This window comes from Gossypium hirsutum, chromosome A11, assembly GCF_007990345.1.
Source record: "Gossypium hirsutum isolate 1008001.06 chromosome A11, Gossypium_hirsutum_v2.1, whole genome shotgun sequence".
Classification (NCBI taxonomy): Eukaryota; Viridiplantae; Streptophyta; class Magnoliopsida; order Malvales; family Malvaceae; genus Gossypium; species Gossypium hirsutum.
Window position 1 is genome coordinate 114,954,282 of NC_053434.1, and position 18,537 is coordinate 114,972,818.

The following is an 18,537-nucleotide window of genomic DNA, read 5'->3' on the forward strand; positions in this document are numbered from 1 at the left end:
GGTGGTGATTTGGGTGACTAAATCCTGTGCTACTTTTTCCACTCACAATCTCTAAAAAATAACACAAAAAATAAACACATCAGATATGGCAAAATCTTCCATCCATTGCATACTATATAGAGAAAATGAACACTGCAAGAAATTATCAAACGTAAATAGTTTTAAGTTTAAAATCTGTGTTAATTCTGAAGTCTGCATCAACTTACCACGTCCCTAAATTTCTATTCGAATAGTTACATCACTTGGTAAATAACACAGTGATGCTACTTTTGATATACATAATTAAGAGACACAACTCTTTAATCATTAGAGACAACCTATGTACTAAATAAACATAGCAGGAAAGTTCTATCTAGCTTCAAGAATAGATATGGTGACATCAGTTGTCACTGTTGTAGAACTAAAATTGTCATAGGGATTCCTTTGTACGAAGAAACCAGGTGCTTTTGGTCGAGGCAAAGTTGCTTCTTCATTTGTGAGTTTGAGAAGAACAGATGACATTGTTGGTCTGTCTTCAGGGCATTCTTGAACACACAATAACCCAACATGGATAAATCTAAGAACTTCGGACCTAACACATGTTTCTTCTAGGATTGTGTCCATCACTTCCAAACCTCGATCTTCATTCCAAAGCAACCACGCCTACGCAAAAAGAAAAAATGGTTCATGACTGAACATACATTTGTGACCGTAATTTAAATGGAAAAGAGATCCCATTGTTATGACTTACGTGGCCTAGAAGATTGTGGAGATGATCGGGATGACTGTACCCTCTATTCTTTTTACCACTTACTATTTCTAGCAGAAGCACACCGAAGCTGAAAACATCGGATTTGGCTGAAAATGTTCCATCAATTGCATACTCAGGAGCCATATAACCACTGCATTAAAGCATTTTATATGAAATGAGGCCGAAGAATCGAATCTATAAAAGAAGTAATAGAACTTACAATGTTCCGACCACTCGACTTGTTTTTGTTTCCACATCATTGCCACAAAAGATTCTTGCCAACCCAAAATCCGAAATTTTAGGGATCAAGTTGCTATCTAGTAAAATATTACTTGCTTTGAGATCTCTATGAATAATTGGGAGTTTCGAATCTTGGTGGAGATAGAGTAGTCCCCTTGTGATGCCTAGAACAATATCAAACCTGTTTCGCCATGATAGTTGTGCTCTTTTTTTATGATCTGCACAAATAGCACCCTGTGAACCTCAAAATTATGTATTGAATATTTTTTTTATAGTAAAGATAATGTATAAGAAACCAATGCTAACCAAAGATGAAGTAATCTAAGCTTTTGTTAGGCATAAACTCATAGATTAACATCCTTTCATTTCCTTGAATGCAGCAACCAAGCAGTCCAACAAGATTCTTATGCTGAAGTTTGGCTATCAAAACTACTTCATTCCTGAATTGCTCAACACCTTGACCTGAGTCTTTTGACAGCCTCTTTACTGCTATTTCTTGTCCTGTTGGGAGATTTCCCTGCGTTCGTATAATAATTGCATTCAAGGATTTTAAATTGCAGACATAGCATAACATATTCCAGGTTGGTTACCTTGTAAACAGGACCAAAGCCACCCTCTCCAATTACATTGCCAAAAGAGAAATAGTTGGTGGCAATTTCTATGGTAGAGAAGTGGAACAAGGGCACTTCTCTTTCATCTTCCCCACTTTCCAATCTTGTTAAATGAAGCAAATCATCTGTAATTCAATTGAGTTTGATCTCTTAAATATTTCAAATCTATTTGAAGAAAGTGAGCAAGTTTGGATGAGTATTCTTACCTCGTTTCTTCCATTTCTTCCAAATTATGAAGGATATTAGGCCCAAAATAGTTGCACTTGAAATGATTGACACAACTAGGATAGCCATTAGTCTATTCTTTTTCCTCGAATCATGGGTTAATCCTAGAAAAGACAGTATCAAATGCAAAAAAAAAAAAAAAAGAGGAAGAAGAAGAAGAAGAAGTAAAAAAAGATGAACAATATAAGTGGTGCATACCTAGACCTGAAGCTGAAAGTCTTACAAAGACAACTTCATTTCGGTACATGTCTGAAACTTCTGAAATATCAAAGAGGTCACCAAACCACATCACACAACTGGTGCGGCCTTCACTTACATTCATATTAACATAAGCTGTACAAGAACAGTTCTTCAAGCATTCAGCCTCACATTGCTTAAGATTCAAACTCTCATTCAACTGAAAATTTAACAAATCCGGCACTTTAACCCCAACAAGCCTGGTAAAGCCATCTCCCTTTTGACAGTCTAGTGATGATTCTCTTACACAGTTCTTAGACTCTTGTGATTTTGAAATGAACCCTTTTAGACACTTACAGGCATCAGCTCTCCGGCTGCTGCATATACTGTTAGCACCACAGAATCCATAGATCCCACATTTATCAAATGGAGCTGAGTACAAAAATTCCCAATTTTTACTATCATGGGTAAATATAAGACGCTGTAAATAACCAGTATGATTCAACCATAATCGCGTGGTAATCTCCTTGTTGGCAACTTCATAACTAAAAAATATCTCATTCTCATTAGACACGACATTATGTTTGAAGAGGAAGTTGAGATATGCTGGAATAGCTTCAAACCCAAATCCATTCCATGGTCCTGTACGGTACGTTTTCATTGATTCTGTATCAATGACTAACTGAGGTAATCCATTTTTGTCAAGTCTGAAAGTGAAGTTTCCAGGGGATGGATCATCAGCACTTTTCCATGATGTTAAATATCTTTCCTCACCAGTCTTTAAGTTCCATCCTACTTTCATGCCTGGCAAGAGTGTGTCTGATGGATAATCAAAGCTTTGCCACAAATAGCTTCCAGCCGTGCTTTTGTTGTCCTTGAGAACAAGGTTTCCAGTATCTAAAAGCTGTGCCACAGGATTTTGTGCTGTCACAGACATATTGGATGACCAGACGACACTCTTTGTCTGGTTCAAAAGGACAAGATTTCCACTGTCACTTACCGTTAAAACCCCTTTCCCATCAGCAATGGGATTGTTTCTGTTTGCAACCCAAACAACCGTTTCGGGGCAGGTCTTGAACCATATTCCCAAGTACGTGTTTCTTGATTTTCCAGGTGAGAAGAAGCCTAGCTGAAAGGTTTCTAATGATGAAACCAGTGTCTCACCATCACTGATTGATCCTTCTACACCTAAAACATCAACTTCCTCTGACAATTCCAAGTGTGAAAAAACTACTATTAATAAGCAGATCAAAGTGAAAATAGGATCCCGCTCCATGTTAAAACTCCAGTTTTCTTCTAAACAAAGTCCTCTCATTGCCTTCAAAGATTACACCGCCTAACATTGACTTGAAAAATTTTGGTTACTTTTTTTATGGAAAGAGTAAATAGAATGCCTGTTAATGATTTCATTTAGAATTGCCGAAAATCAGCTGTAATGATGAATGTTTATTTATGGCATGATTGTTCATTGCCAAAATATTTTCTTGCTAAAATAGTCATTGTTATTAATTTCCAAAAGATTTTACCTCAACATATCAATATTTATAAAAAATATATAATACTTCCTTTTAAGAAAAATATATAATAACTTGTTATCAAAGTCATGCAAAATTTAGGTCTATTCCATCACACATTTATTTTTTTAACGTCATCATATGGCTACGTACCAACCTTGTTATTTTGTTATCGATTTTCAATGTAATTGATTCTGGCAAAGTATCAACGACCCCTTCTACTATCTATCTCAAACATCGATGCCCTTTGCACATACACGAAAAAGAAAAGAAGACGGTAGTCCAGATTTATACATAAAAAAATTGCCCTTGAATTCAAGGTGAAGTTCATGAAATATTTTTTCATGTTTCCGTCCTGCACTATGGCATCAAATCAAACATTCATAAAACCAAAAGAAAAAGTCGACACCGGGATTATCTTATAGTATATCATCACGGTGTAGTAAATCATGATCCCGAGTGCCATAAAAGGAAATCAAGAACCTCATCAATCATACGATAACATCACCAATAAAAAGTTAAACAATGCGGAGATGAAAGTAGAAAAAGAGAATCCCAGGATCCATTTTAACTGAATCCTTCATCCGAGCTAATCCTGAGCGACTCATAGTCTTCTTTGCTATCTACAACATAAGAAAAGCTAGATAAAGAAAAATATCAGATATAAACAGGTTTGCATGAAAGAATGGAAAATAGAAATGAAGATATTTTCAACAAAAAGATACAAACCTGCTACTGATGGGATAAAGCTGCAATTACCGGACTTGCTAGGCATCTGCCATGAAAGAAGCATCAAATTTACAAGAATTGGTGGTAAGCTCAATAGTTCAGCAACGCAAGCCAATTTCACACAAGAAGCTTCGCTACAACATGTTATGGATTTCATAACAGGCAAACTTATGGCTCTTAATTCAAAATGTTTCTACCAGGTAATGATACAGACAGATCTCTTTCTTGGCATGTCTTCTTATTCTTTCCACTATGCTTGTGAAACAAGCAATAGCCTGAATAAACTGGAGGAAATGGCAATGACCAATTGGTGTATAAAAAAGCTTCCTCCAAACTGCAAGAGCTTTCTTTGAATCTAAGCATATATTTAAGCATCTAATAGTTATCTTTTCAGTCTCAATTTGCTTATGAAATCAGATTAATCCAAATATCTCCACAGCCTACCAACTCTAGCAGATCGAACATCCTACTAGTTATGTTGTAAAGCAACATATATGACAATAAAACCATGTTCTATCCAATATTTAATTGCACACTGAAGCATTTTATCTTCCCATATTCTCCCAGTTGAAATCTACGAAAATATTTGCAGTTCCATGCAAATAGTTTCCAATAGCCATTTTAGCTCCAACCGATCATCCCAATTCCCAACAGTTAGAAATACTCCAACTCCTTCTAGGCATCAACTGCTTTGTTTTACGTGGACAAACAACTGCTTAAACCATCTTTCTACTACAATTTGGTCATTTCACAAGATACTAAAAATTCCATGAGAAGGCCAAACTTGCCAGGCCATGCTGCATCAAGAAACTGGAAATCATATATTCAGACTAGCATTTCCATAGACTTCACAGGTTAACAAACAGTAGCAACTGTTATCCGCATGCCTTTATCATATTTATGCATAACTATCAAGCAGTGATATCTATTAGAAGTTTATAGCTCCTAAGATCTAGCACTCAACAGTACTACATATCATCTTCATTATACCATCACTTCCATTGTACATAACTTGTCCACATATCAATTAGCTCCAAATATTTAACAACACAACATTCACAAGAATGCTCAAGGCAGGGAACACTATGGCCCTCAAGCACTTAGAGAGTTGCTTAATGAACACAGTAACAATTGCCATCACATATCTTTATAATATTTATCAACTGCTCACTCATTATTTTATACCAAGTTAAAAGTGACACCAAACAAATAGTTTTATTGCCCATCACCTATCTACTTTTCAATTAACTCCCAATCAACAGGAAAATTCAAGGGGACAAAACTAATCCCATAGACTAAACAAATCCTCCCATTACTAAAAAATCTAATACTACAAATTAGAATAAACAATATATGAGCTACAAGAAAAAGAAACTAAACCTTTCCCACTATCTGGGATGAGCTATAAATATCATATTCTACTATCGTGCCCTATTATCAGCTAATTTAACAAAAAATGCATTTTGAATCACTAAAAACATAAACATATTAAACCATTCCGAATAAGTGGCCATCTACATAAATATAATATTATGCCAAACTGATACCAAGAAAAGACCAGCATTCACCAACTTAAAATTTTTATCATCCATAACAACAGTAATCTCCGCTAGTTCTCACTATGTGTGGTAACTGGTAAGCCATATCGGCCACATTGTGCTGCTTTGCTCTAATCATCATCTAACACACCAGAAACACATAACCAAGAAAGAAAATGCTAAGATAATTTGAATTAACATCTAAATACCGCCAAGAAGCCAAATTTTCAGCCATATTCTAGGCTAGCATATGGGATAGGCTATATGGATCATATGACACAACTTTTCTACTATATCTTTTCATACTACGAAAACATGTAAGCAGTAAAAACCTGCTAAAGCTATCCAAATTAAGCATTAAAACACATAGAAAGATCCCAAATTTCCAATCAAACTCGAACGAAGAAAAATACCAATAGGATTAACATTTGCCACCTTTTTCCTCCACCCTGGCCTCCTTATCTATCACCACAGGCTGACCATTCCCGCCATCTTTCTCATCAGGATGCCTAACAACAATAACAGGACAAACACAGTGATGCACACAATAATCAGTAACGCTCCCCAACCTCCCATCATTCCCTCTTTTCTCAGCTCCACACCCTCTACTCCCCATTATAACAGCACTCAACCCTAACCTCTCCAGCTCAAGACACAACCTTTCCCTCATATCATGATCTTTCGCAATATGAATCTTGAAGGGAAACCCAGCTTCCTTTAAGGGTTTGGCCAAATCCGCTGCCTTTGAAGCCGTGAAGGCATCGAAGTCGTCCTCCAGTTGCTTCTGGGTCTCTGGCGTTCGTGGGCTTTGTTGGGCCTGGGAAAGTGGGCCCCAATCAGCTCCATAGAGTACATTGGTTGGAGACACGTGGAGGAGGATGACAGCATCGCCTGGTCGGAGGTAGTTTTGAACAGCCCAGCGAACGGCGTAGGCGGACTCTTCGGAGAGATCCACTGCTACGCCAATCTTACGACGAGCTCCGGCGACGGGGCTGGGGGAGGAAGCGGCGGAGGTCGAGTGATGAGGGGAGGTTGGGAGGTGAATCTTGATCGTGGGTAGCTTTCGGTCACTGTTAGAAGAACTCATTTTCCTTCCTTTATTTGGGCTTTCCATTTTTTTTCTTTCCTCAATTTTTTTTTCCTTAAAGAAAATGACACAACTTTTGAGTTTTTTAATGTTCAAGAGTTCGTTAAGAATTTTTATTTTTAATAAATGATAATAATTCTAATTTTATATCGAAATTATTTCAATAAATAAATATTTTTAATTATTTATTAATTAAATAATTAAAATATTCAATTAATTTTGATTTTTTAATATTATAAAAATAGACATGACAAAAACTCCACTAGCAATAATAATCCATATCTAAATCAATTAACCTTTGAGTAAATTGGTTGATTTAATATTCAACATTATCAATTGCTAACCCTATCAAAATTGCAAATTGATAGCTACATTATTAATCACTAAATTATAAGTAAATTTTTGTTTTAGTCATTAAATTAATTACTATTTAGTTACTAAACTATTCAGAAAAATTATTTAAATCATTGGACTAGTAAGTGTTTTTTTTTTTAAAAAAAAGCTTCACTAGTAAGTTCTAAGTGACGATTCGACGATTGATATAGTGCATCAATACTCATCATCGAGTAGAATATACTTTAGGTTCAAGTTGATCTGATGGTCAATATAGGAGATAAAAAAAAAGACTTTGAATTTTAATTTAATGATTCATGATGTCCATCATTATTTCATAAAAATAAAAACTCAACTATAAAAGAGAAAGAGGAAAGAGAGCTTTTTATTAATACATGCAATGTGAATAAAAAAATTAAATAACATTAATTTTAACATTTTAATAATCTAAATAAAAACTTTTGAATAGTTTAATAACTAAATTGTAACATTTTTTTTTAGTTAAGCTACCAAAACAAAAATATACTTCTAATTTAGTAACTAATAATAGAATTTATCCTTAATCTTTATCGAGGAAGTACATTTGGTAATGTTTAATGTTTTCCACACGCGTGTGAAAGGCAGTTAATTGGCGGCGGAGATTTTCAGTTATCTCACAAGTGTGAGATGGTTTTAATCACCTGCGATAATTCCTTCTGAGCTCAATCTTAGAGGAATAAAATTTATATATCTTTTTTTTTTGTCCAATTTCAGTTCCTTAATTGAGTCCTGTGTTCCTTTTGTTTCTCTTTGCAGCTTTCGATCATGGTCTATATTTCTCGCAACGTGTCGAACACCGATCGGGGCCTCAAAATCGGAAGCTTCCTAAAGAACCTAAGCAAATTTGCGGTTGATTCCGCCATTAACGTCTCCCTCAAAGGTTTCACTGGTTCGTTTTCTTTTCTCTTTATCCTCCTATATATTCTCTATAATTTTACATCAATCAGACTTTGTTTTGGTTTAATTTGACCATTTTCGCATAAAATAACAATCATAATTTCTGGGTTTCATTTTTCCAGCAGAGTAGTAATTGGTTACCATGCCTTGTCAATTTGGGTTTATTTCCTGTTCATGGATTTATTCGATTATGTATATTGTCAATATTCATCTTAATTTTAGAGTAAATTATGAAAATAAAGAAGAGAAAGATTTGCTGTTTGTGGATGATTGCAATAATTGCGTTGATTGTGATATTAGGAAATGCCTGTTCCAACCATCAATTTTTTGTTGGCTCTGTGGGGTGAGACATTTTCAGGTGGGAAGAAACTGTATCAGACATTTTTGCATGAAAAGTTAAAAGATGAGCCAAGCAATGTGAAACTAATGAAGAAGGAGGAGGAGACACAATCAACAAAAATGGAAGACACTGCAAACAAAGCTGTAGGAGGAACAGAGCCTGTGAAGAAGAAGAAGAAGATGGTACCTGAAGACTTGAAGGAAATGGAGCTCGAAGATCCTAAGAGGAAAACAATTTTCATTCGATCTCGCCTGTAAAATACTAGGAAAGGTTAATAGGTAAATTGATACTTCAATTATAAATATTTCGAAGATGTACTTTTTTTTATTGTACCTTGTTAATGTTTAAGTTATAATTTGATTAAGGTTTCTATTGCTAGCTTCATTTCTTAGTGGATCTAATTTCTTTGTATTTGGAATTTGAATGAGTCTCAACATATATATCTGTTTGTTAATTGATGCTTGTGGGCAAGTTCTCAAGATTGTTTCCATTTAACCAATCATTTACTTATATATAATACAAAGCAGTAGTCGTGAAAATACAGATATGGTCATGGCATGAACTTCATTGATGATGATGTGGTAATTGCCATGGAGCATGAGGCATGGGCTTAACTTTATAATGTATCACATCATATCATGCATATGCACATAGCTTTATTTGCCACCACATTCAAGGTGAATTGTAGAAGCTAATGTCATGCGGTTAGAACTTTAGTCTCGTTAACCGTGTGGTCTTAGGGAGTTTCTTTGCTTTGATTTTAAGTCAGTCTAATTTTTGCAAAACTGAGAACTCTCGCAGAATTTTTCTAAGGCATCAAATATAAAGTGGAAGCACATACTCGAACTGAAAGAGCAACGAAGAACAGAAAAGCCAAAGGAAAAACAATATTTTTAACTATGAATGGAATTATTACAAATGAAGGAGATATCTCTATTTATAGTTATGTTCCCCTAGAACTAACAATACAGACTGAGTTACATCGATAGACAAGATTAAAACCTATCAATGATCAAGATTAAAGCCTATCTACAATTAAGAATCCATTCCTATCTACAATTAAGAGTCTTAATGGATTTAAACTCTATGCTATCCTTTTAGGATTTGCACTATTATCTTGGTAACTCTAATTTTACTAGAGTGCTTCATTGCGCTACCAAGGCTTCTAGCAGATGAGCTTCTTTATGGGTTCCACGAATTGAGCCAGTTTATGTGAGTCAAATGAGACCCATTTAATAAGTTGACCTCTACGGGGCATTCTGTAAGCCATAGTTATAGGCTTTGATCCGTGACACGTGACACTAGAACCTATTGCAATTCTTAGTTCCACAATCACATGTGTTTTATTTGCCTTAACCTATTGCAAAATTCACAATCATATATCATGTCCATGAGTGTGTTAGAGGCTGCAGATTAAGGTAAGTGATCATTGCACATAGAATCGTTTATGGAGGTCAATTGATTTAATAAGGTTTATTTAACCGACATGAACTGGTTTGATTCATGAAAAATATGGAGAAACTTATCTACTTGAAGCATTGGTGGTATAGTGAAAAAACTCCAGTAAACTTGAGTTACCATGTGAATAATGTAAATCTTAAAGGATGCACCACAAAGATGGACTTTGTGAAGGATTAACTCAGGGGACAGGTGATGGTTACTCTCTACGCTAATATGGAAGAGATGTAATAGACTTTCAATTCCATTGAAAAGCTAATTAAGAGGAATGATGACCTTGAAGATATGATGATGACTTTGAAAAAGGAAATTAAAGCCATGATGACGCCTTTGAATATGAAGATTGAAGAGCTCAAGGGTGAGTTAGTCGTTTACGAAGTTACCGTGGGAAAATGGGGTGTTGGGGTCGATACCCAGGCGTCAGATAGATGTTTCCAAATTGAAAGAGTTTAAGGGAAAAAGATACATGAAAGGTGTGAATAAATTCTTACGGGGGATGGAACAGTACTTCCATGTAATGGACATTGAGGATGATGCCACTAAGGTAAACACTACTCTAATTTATTTTACTAATGTCGCTATTTTATAATGGCGTTGTAGGTCTATAGATGAGAGACAAGTTGGTACCGTAATTGGGACTTGGGTGGAGTTCCAAAATGAGTTTAGGAAGTAATTTTACCTTGTGTATGCTGAGGAAGAAGCTTGGGCTAAGTTGCGTTAGCTTATGCAACAAAGCATAATTCGAGAATATACTCGGGAGTTCACTAAGTTGTTACTCCAAATACTTGATTTGAGTGAGAAAGAGACATTCTACTGGTTCAAGGCTAGATTGAACCCTCGAGTAAAACAAGATTTGCATCAACTAGGGGCCAAAGAGCTTACCAAAGCCATGACCGAGATGTAGTCCTTTGTTGAGCTTAATTTGAGTAAAGACAAGTCTAAATCTTCCGAGCCTAAAGAAAAAGACAATGGTGATGGAGATTAAGAAGGACAAGTTGAGAATGACATCGATAACAATTGTAAGAATAGTGATAATGGGAAACCATTGAATGGGATAGGGAAACCAAACAATCATCCAATGAACAAGAAGAATGTTAAGGAGTCGATATAATGCTTATTATGTTGTGGTTCGCATAAAATGTAGGATTGTTTAGAGCAATCTAAATTGTTTGCAATCAGTAAATAAGAGACAACGAAGCTTATTGAGGATAGAGTATCAAGGTTTGGATAAATTATACTCAATTCTGCGAAAGCGAAAAGGGATCACAAGTGGAAAGGGTTAATGTTTGTAGATATCAACATCGTAGGCCGAAAGAAGAGTGCTACTATTGATACGGGAGCATCTAGTTTGCTCATGTCGGAAAGAGCCGCGGGTAAATTTGGTCTCTCAATTAGCAAAACGATTAAGAGAATTAGGACTATTAATTCCAAAGAGGTCTTTACTATAGGATTAAGAATTTGAGCTATAGATCGGGGATTGGAAAGACAAGAAAGGCTTTGAGGTAATTCATTTAGATGATTACGTCTTTGTTCTTGGCCTAAATTTCCTTGACAAGATTAATGTTGTTTTGGTTCCTTTTTCTGATTGCATATGTATCTTAGATACTTGACAACAACAATGCATTGTGTCGGTAAGTTGAGACATAAGGGGTGGAACCAAGGTATTGTCAAAAATCTAGCTAGTCAAAGATGTTACGTGTGGTAGAAATATTGACTTAATAAATTGGAGTGCTAAGGTATCCCGCTTGGAAATGCTAGAAGTGTGCTAAATTGATGTGAAACCTGTTGAGTTGCCTGTGGGACTACCACCTATGAGAGAGATGGGTTTCGCATCTAATTGTGTAAAGAAGTAATGCAAACTAGGCAGTTAAATCAAGTAGATGCACAAAGTGAGGTACACCTCAAAAACTTTTTTGGTGTTTTTCAATATGACTTACCATGAGTTTGGAAAAGACACATGGGCCTTTTAAGAGTTTTTAAGTGGGTAAGCCGAAAGGCTTACAAACCAAAGTTAATGAAAATAGTCAAGGTTAACCTAATGTTCAACGTGAGCATGCCAAAGCCTATTTGTAAGGATCAAAATGATTTCGATTAAGCCAAGTCACAATGGGGAACTCTTATGAGGATCAAGAGTAGTGACCTCTTATGGTCGAGATGTACAAGAGAAAATATAGTTTGAGTTAAACGACAACAGAGACATCAGCCAAGAAAAATGTTCCGAGGGAGGGAACTATCTGATAGAAAGACTAGTTGGGAATCAACCAAGACATTGAGGCAGTTCTAAAATGAGTTAGAATAGTGTTATTTCAAGGATGCGATGAGGGCATTGTGCACAGAATCTCCCATGGATATAAATTGCTATGAGACTAATTTAACCCACATGAAATGGCCTGATTTGTGGAGCACATGGAGAAGTTCATTTACTTGAAGTATTGATGGCCCAATTAAAACATTCTAGTAAACTAGAGTTACCATGATGAATATTGTAATTTTAAGGGATAAGATTTTATAGTGTTTAAATCCCTTTGGACTCTCATATTGTAGATAGGCATTGAACCTAGCCATTGATGTAATTTAAATTGTACTGTAAAATTTGAGAGAGCTCAACTATAAATAGAATCGTCCCTTTCATTTCTAATCATTCCATTTTACATTCAGTGTAATTCATTCCAGTAATAGAATACTTTGAGACTATTTACTCAAACATTAGATGTGCATTTGCTTTCTTGCAGCTTTTATGTTCGCTCGTAGCTTTTTCGCTTGAGAGTTTGCTTCTGCTTAGTTTCAATGTCTTGGATAATTTCTTTGAGAATTCTCGCCTTTTCAAGAGATAGGCTAACTTACTTGGAATATTTGAAGCAAATGAATCATCCAAAGCTGCACAATTTGTCAGACTAAAATGCTAACTCTGTGACACATACATATTGTTGCAAGATCATGATCATTTGAATAAATTCAATGTAATTGGTTATAAATAGTGCTGAAATTAAAAGTTAAAAAAACAATAAAAACTATTACTTTGAATATGAAACATATTGATCTCAAACTCTTTAAGTTCATTTGACTATTTATTTATTTTTTGTTGTATACTTTTATGACCTTATCTTGCCACCACGACATCAACATTTTAGATAAAGCTAGGTGTTAATATCAGCAAAAGTCGGTTCAAGTCACCAAATCACCTTTGTTCTTCTATCAATGATATATTGATCCGAGATTTCTCTTTATATTGAGTAGTTTGCATCGTCCTATTCTTTGCTTAGACATTTTGAAAGGAGTTTGGCCAAGAGAAATCATTTGTATCTCCCATTCCTCGCAAGAACCGCATTGTTTTTGACCCCTCTTGTTAACAAGAAGATAGAATTTAAACAATGCCTCATGCATGTGCACTTTGTTTGATGCCTGATTTCAAAATACCAACCATCATCATATGATAAATGTTAGCCAACCTCAAGTTGATTGTTGAAACATTTTTTAAAAACAATCCCACATTAACCAAAATTTCTATTATCATTTTATAAGACATTTTTTTCTATTGAAATTTATTTTTTTTAAACGATAAAAATTAAGAGATTATAATTTTATCTTTTCATTGATAATGATACAGTAATCAATTGTGTATTAATTTGATTGATCCTCTTTCTGTTGCGACAATAAAAAAAAGTGTAAATTTAAATATATTTATACTTGCTTTCTATTTGATTTAATACTTTAAAAATTAGAAGCAAAATTGAGCTTTGTATAATAAAAAACAATGACACAGCAAGTGAAAATCAGTGTTTGATACTAACAATATTCTCTGTCAAAATAGAATCCACGTGAAACATGTAAAAGAGAAAAAAGTAAGATGATGGTAGCATAAATGACATCAATAAAGTGAGGCATCAGTCTCTAATATCCAAGGACACCACAAATTTATAATCTTTTGTTGCTTTTTGGTGAAAGCAAAATGTCCACTTGACTTGGGGTCAATATTATTATATATTTTCCTTTGTAAATTAGATAAATAGATGTCATGAAAGAGACAGTAGCAATAATTGCTTTCTTTTTATTTTGTGGAAAATTTGATCCTAAAAGCAAAGTTAGTGCACTCAGTGTAAGGAATTTGGGTTAACCTTACTTTCAAACTAATAATTTAAATAAATATGTGAATTTGAAATTTTATTGTATAAAAAATTTAATTTCGTAATTAATAATATTTTATTTAAATATAATTATAAGTATAAATATATTATATTAATATTATTTAATTTTTAATATTAAAATTAATTATAAATTTATACTTTTAGATCTAATCGGGTCAAAAATAAATATTATTTCATAATTTCTACTTTTTCATCACTAATGTTCACTTTTATTATTTTTATTTAATATTATTTTAATCCACAAAAGACTTGAAATTGGGCTATAAATAGGAGTGGAGAGGGGAGATGAACTCAACCTACTTAGCTATAATCCAAAATGAAGCCACTGTTTCTTTTAGTTTGTGTTCTCTTAGCTTCCTCTTTCTTTATTCCCATTTCCGCCATGCCTATCCAGGACCAGCCCTTGGGTAAGATTCAGCAGCTAGTCTTTTTGTTTATATATAGGACATCCATATATATACATATAATTAACAGTATGCATGGATGGACATAATATATGATCGTTGCAGGTGGTGAACGCAAAGGAAAAGAATGTGGTAGTGGAACAAATTGCATACCAACAAAGGCACCGCCTCGTAAGTGTAAAGGTGCAAGTGCTTACTTCAGGCCTCCCTGAATGTGGTAGAAAATAAAGCTATGGGCCTATGGATGATATGTTATTATGTCTATGGATATGGATGTGGGTGAACAAATAAATAAAGTTTCCCCCATGCTTCATGACCCATGGCAATTACCACATCACCATCATCAATGAAGTTCTTGTAATGATCGTATCAATACTTTCATGACTACTAGTTTGTATGTGTTATGTTTATGTTTGATAAATTATGGAGTGTTTTTATGTTGAAAAATATCAAGTACTACTTTGTTTGTGATAGGTTTATATGTGAAGAAATTATTTCAAAATTGAAAATCACATAAACCATTATTTGTACTTCGTTTCAATTATTATGTTGTAGAAATAAATAACTTGGTCTGCAGTTGCTCAAAACAGTTTGATTTTATCTTCTGCCGGAACAAAAGTTGGATTAAACTAAAAAGTTTGCCTAAAAAACCTAAAATGTATGTGAGTCAAAAGGGACAAATAAAGGGAGAATTTATACACAATATTTGTATACAACTATTTACTAAAGCCTAATTATTATAAACCACTTCTCCCAAATATCTCACAGCATTACATACAATATCTCACTATAAAAATCTAAACAAGGGGTGTCTAACACATCCTTAAAATGGCTAAAGAATAAGTCGATTAATGACCTACCTATTTATAGGCTCTCCTTCAATGTGATGGATAGCTAGAAGATGAATCTTTATTACATATTCTAAAAATTATCTTCATAAATTATCTTAGAAAAATATTTAAATAAATTTCTTTATAAAACAATCTTCCATCAACTTGAAAACTCTTAAAGATAAAGGATAAGGATACTTCTTTCTTTCATCTCCAAGGCTGTCGGTTGAACGAGGATAATTGCTCCATATTCTAGCCTGAAATTATCTCCTCGGTTTAAATCAGATGTAATCAAGGCTCTTTATTGTCAAGAATCCCAACATGAATGAACTTTGACTGAAATATGCACATGCTCTAAAATATGTCTAAACAGTTGATGAGACAAGAAAAGGCATATGCCTGTTCCAAAATTTGTTTGAATGGTCAAAGGTTCTAACATAAAGCTTAAAAATCTACAACAAAATGACATAAAAAAATAACATTGAAATTTGATTTATAATATTTGAAGTTTTGAAGAAGTGGTAAGTATAGTGATATAAGGGCATTAAATTAATTATTAGAAGTTGGAGAATGATGTTGGAGTCTGGCAAATTTGAATTTTTTAGTGAGCTAGAAGGCACCAAAAACTCCTACTTTTGTGTCGTTTTTATGGTTAAAAATTATTCACAATTTTTTTAGGTAGCGCTTGAGAATTAGGATTTTAGAATTAGGATTTGAATTTAAAAAACAATGTAAGTGGAGTAGTAAATTATTTAGAAATGTAACATTTATGATTATTTTTCAAATTTCAGTTTTTGTTAGAAGTCTATTTATTAATGAATTTAAAATCTTAATATTTCTTTTTTTTGAATTTGATAAATCCATGTTTTTCTACTCTTTTTTTTAAATATATATTAGATTGAATCTCAACTAATCTATCTATAATATATCATTTCATTCTTACTAGAGTTGTCCACGGGTCGGGCCATAACAAAATTTTAGGCCCGATTACTAGGCCTTGGCTTGACCTGAAAAATGGGTCTAGATTTTTCCCAAGTCGGCTCGAATAAACATGCTAAAACTCGGACCTAGTCTGTATTAATTTTTTAATTTTATTTTTTATATAAATAAATTTAAAAATATAATACACCAAATACACTAAAAATATTAAAATAAATGTTTTCCAACAAATTGAAAATAAATTAAAAAAAATCTTTATACTTAAGTAACACTAAGATAAATGCAACTTAACAAACAAATGTTTCTTAAATAGTAGAAAAAATAACAATAAAACAAGTGTTATACAATATTCAAACATTAACAACAAAATAATAACATAATAGTGAAATAGTAGTAAAACAGTGGGAAAATAGCAGCAAAAACAGTAGCGTTTTTTTTATTGAAAATTGGGTTGGGTTGGGTCGGGCCAAAAAAACCTTATCTGAAGCTCGACCCGTATTCTAAATTGGCCTTGTTTTTTGTCCAAATCCATTTTTGAGTCTATATTTTTATCTAAACCCTCCCATTTTTCAGTCAGACTTGACTTAGCCCATAAACAACTCAAATTCTTACCATTTACATAATAACTGAAATCTAAATCCAAATTTTCAAATTCTAAGTTTTCAAAAGGAGCATAAATATTTTATTTAGAGGGATTTTTGAACTTTTATTTGGAATACTCCTCAACCATCAAAAGCCCTAAAGAAAATTCTATCTCACAATCTTTTCTTTACTACTAATTACTTCTAAAAATTCTGAAAAATGATTTACTTTTCTTGTGTTTGGATGAATCTGTGTAAAATATTTTCTATTGTTTGACAGATTTCTTGAAAATATTTTCCGGAAAAGCTGTTTTTACATATATTAATAAATTTATATTTTAAATTGTTTTTACATAAATTAAATATATAATAATACATTTTTATTAAGCTAGAATATTAACCATAATAAATTGAAAATAATCAAAGCCTATTCACACTTTTTCGGATAAACGTCAAACACAAATACTTTAAGACGAAAAAGAGAAACCTTTATAACATAGGTTTTCCTTGTATACATAATGGAAGTTTATTAGCTTAATATTGATGACCACAAAAACTTTATTGTTCATCAATTTAATTTTACAGAGAAATTATTTTTTCTCAGACAAAAGTATAATTTGAAGACGTTGAAACTAGGAGCTCAAATCAAAGCTCAAAGCCTTGTATGAATATACAACTAGTGACAAGGAACCAATTAATATCCTAAGAAAGCTGTTCTATATTGGTACAGGCTTCAACTTCATGCCATCTTTATCTGCCATGTATTATGCTGCTTGTTTTGGATTAGTTAAACTAATCAATCCTTTCTAGATTAAACATCACCATATCTTCAAGCCCTAATCGGAAATCACTTTGAGGAAGACATTGGAGACTCTTGATTGCAATATCAGCTTTCTCTTTTGCGAACTCTTGTGCCCTTTGGATTCCCCCGCATTGCTTTACTAGTTCGATTGCTTCGTCAAGGGAACCAGTCTCTCAGAACTCAAATTCAATGATATCTCTAAGTTTTGGCTCCTTTTCAAGCGCAAAAATTACAGGTGCTGTGAGGTTGCCTTTAGCTAGATCACTACTAGCTGGTTTCCCCAGTTGCTCTGCTGATTGTGTAAAATCCAATATGTCATCAACAACTTGGAATGATATGCCAAGATTCTTTCCATATTCATACATTTGACTACAATCAGCTCCACTAAAAATGGTGGCTCCCTTGGTACTAACTGCAATCAATGAAGCTGTTTTGTAATAACTCTTTAGCAAATAGTCCTCAAGTTTGACATCACAAGTTTACATTTTTTCTTTTTCCGTAAAGAAATGGCACAAGTTTACATTTACCGTGAAGCATGTCCAACGTAATCCTTATAACACGTGATTTTATAGCTTGTTTTAGATGGTCCCCAATTTAACTTGCATCACTAACATGAAGTAGGCAGGGGGCATCAAATCTCAAGCAAAAAAATTAACAAAAATGGTTCTAACTAGAGAAACTTCAAAAATAAAAAAAATGGTGACCATTATTATTCGCATGAAGACCTAAGATAACAAATTGCATAATTGATAGCAAGAGTTTCAGTCAAAAGTTCCACACGGTGAACAAATTATCATAAACAAAGCTGGCCTGTTACTCAAAAGCTATTCCCATTTCTTTCTTTCATCTTGAATCCCCAAGTTTCAAGACCCATCTCCATAGTTTCACCCTATTCTAATTTAAGGGAATCAAGTTATC

The 18,537-nt window shown here is 33.6% G+C and overlaps 3 protein-coding genes and 1 long non-coding RNA gene across 7 annotated transcripts; 2 read left to right on the plus strand and 2 right to left on the minus strand.

Annotated features, from left to right (window-relative positions):
* Nucleotides 1-333: 333 nt before the first annotated feature.
* Nucleotides 334-3,298, minus strand: LOC107947756 (G-type lectin S-receptor-like serine/threonine-protein kinase At4g27290). The gene is made up of 7 exons (XM_016882285.1): nt 2,005-3,298; nt 1,788-1,910; nt 1,561-1,706; nt 1,277-1,487; nt 951-1,188; nt 731-881; nt 334-642 (listed from the first exon to the last, which is right to left on the minus strand). The coding sequence occupies exons 1-7, from the start codon at nt 3,296-3,298 to the stop codon at nt 349-351; spliced, it is 2,457 nt and encodes an 818-aa protein (XP_016737774.1). The 3' UTR covers nt 334-348.
* Nucleotides 3,299-3,762: 464 nt separating this feature from the next.
* LOC107929778 (universal stress protein PHOS34) lies at nt 3,763-6,937 on the minus strand. 4 transcript variants are annotated; one of them, XM_041079996.1, is made up of 3 exons: nt 6,200-6,937; nt 4,227-4,272; nt 3,763-4,120 (listed from the first exon to the last, which is right to left on the minus strand). In XM_041079996.1, the coding sequence occupies exons 1-2, from the start codon at nt 6,876-6,878 to the stop codon at nt 4,265-4,267; spliced, it is 687 nt and encodes a 228-aa protein (XP_040935930.1). In that variant the 5' UTR covers nt 6,879-6,937; the 3' UTR covers nt 3,763-4,120; nt 4,227-4,264. The 4 variants fall into 4 exon arrangements, 2 of the variants coding, with proteins under 2 accessions (XP_040935930.1, XP_040935929.1); XM_041079995.1 differs by having other exon boundaries at nt 3,763-4,137; XR_005904502.1 differs by having other exon boundaries at nt 4,227-6,936.
* An 820-nt stretch (nt 6,938-7,757) lies between these two features.
* On the plus strand, nt 7,758-8,838 carry LOC107929779 (uncharacterized). Its single transcript, XM_041079997.1, has 2 exons — nt 7,758-8,112; nt 8,479-8,838. The coding sequence occupies exons 1-2, from the start codon at nt 7,989-7,991 to the stop codon at nt 8,715-8,717; spliced, it is 363 nt and encodes a 120-aa protein (XP_040935931.1). The 5' UTR covers nt 7,758-7,988; the 3' UTR covers nt 8,718-8,838.
* A 5,250-nt stretch (nt 8,839-14,088) lies between these two features.
* On the plus strand, nt 14,089-14,997 carry LOC121209380 (uncharacterized). Its single transcript, XR_005904503.1, has 2 exons — nt 14,089-14,470; nt 14,573-14,997. It is a non-coding gene; the product is annotated as an uncharacterized lncRNA (long non-coding RNA).
* The last annotated feature ends 3,540 nt before the right edge of the window (nt 14,998-18,537 follow it).

Coding starts and splice junctions, on each gene's coding strand:
- LOC107929779 (XM_041079997.1), top strand. CDS start 7,989: ATGGTCTATATTTCTCGCAACGTGTCGAACACCGATCGGGGCCTCAAA. Junction 8,113..8,478: donor CTCCCTCAAAGGTTTCACTG/GTTCGTTTTCTT, acceptor AGACATTTTCAG/GTGGGAAGAAACTGTATCAG.
- LOC107947756 (XM_016882285.1), bottom strand. CDS start 3,298: ATGAGAGGACTTTGTTTAGAAGAAAACTGGAGTTTTAACATGGAGCGG. Junction 1,911..2,004: donor ACTTTCAGCTTCAGGTCTAG/GTATGCACCACT, acceptor TGTCTTTTCTAG/GATTAACCCATGATTCGAGG. Junction 1,707..1,787: donor GAAGAAATGGAAGAAACGAG/GTAAGAATACTC, acceptor ATTGAATTACAG/ATGATTTGCTTCATTTAACA.
- LOC107929778 (XM_041079996.1), bottom strand. CDS start 6,878: ATGGAAAGCCCAAATAAAGGAAGGAAAATGAGTTCTTCTAACAGTGAC.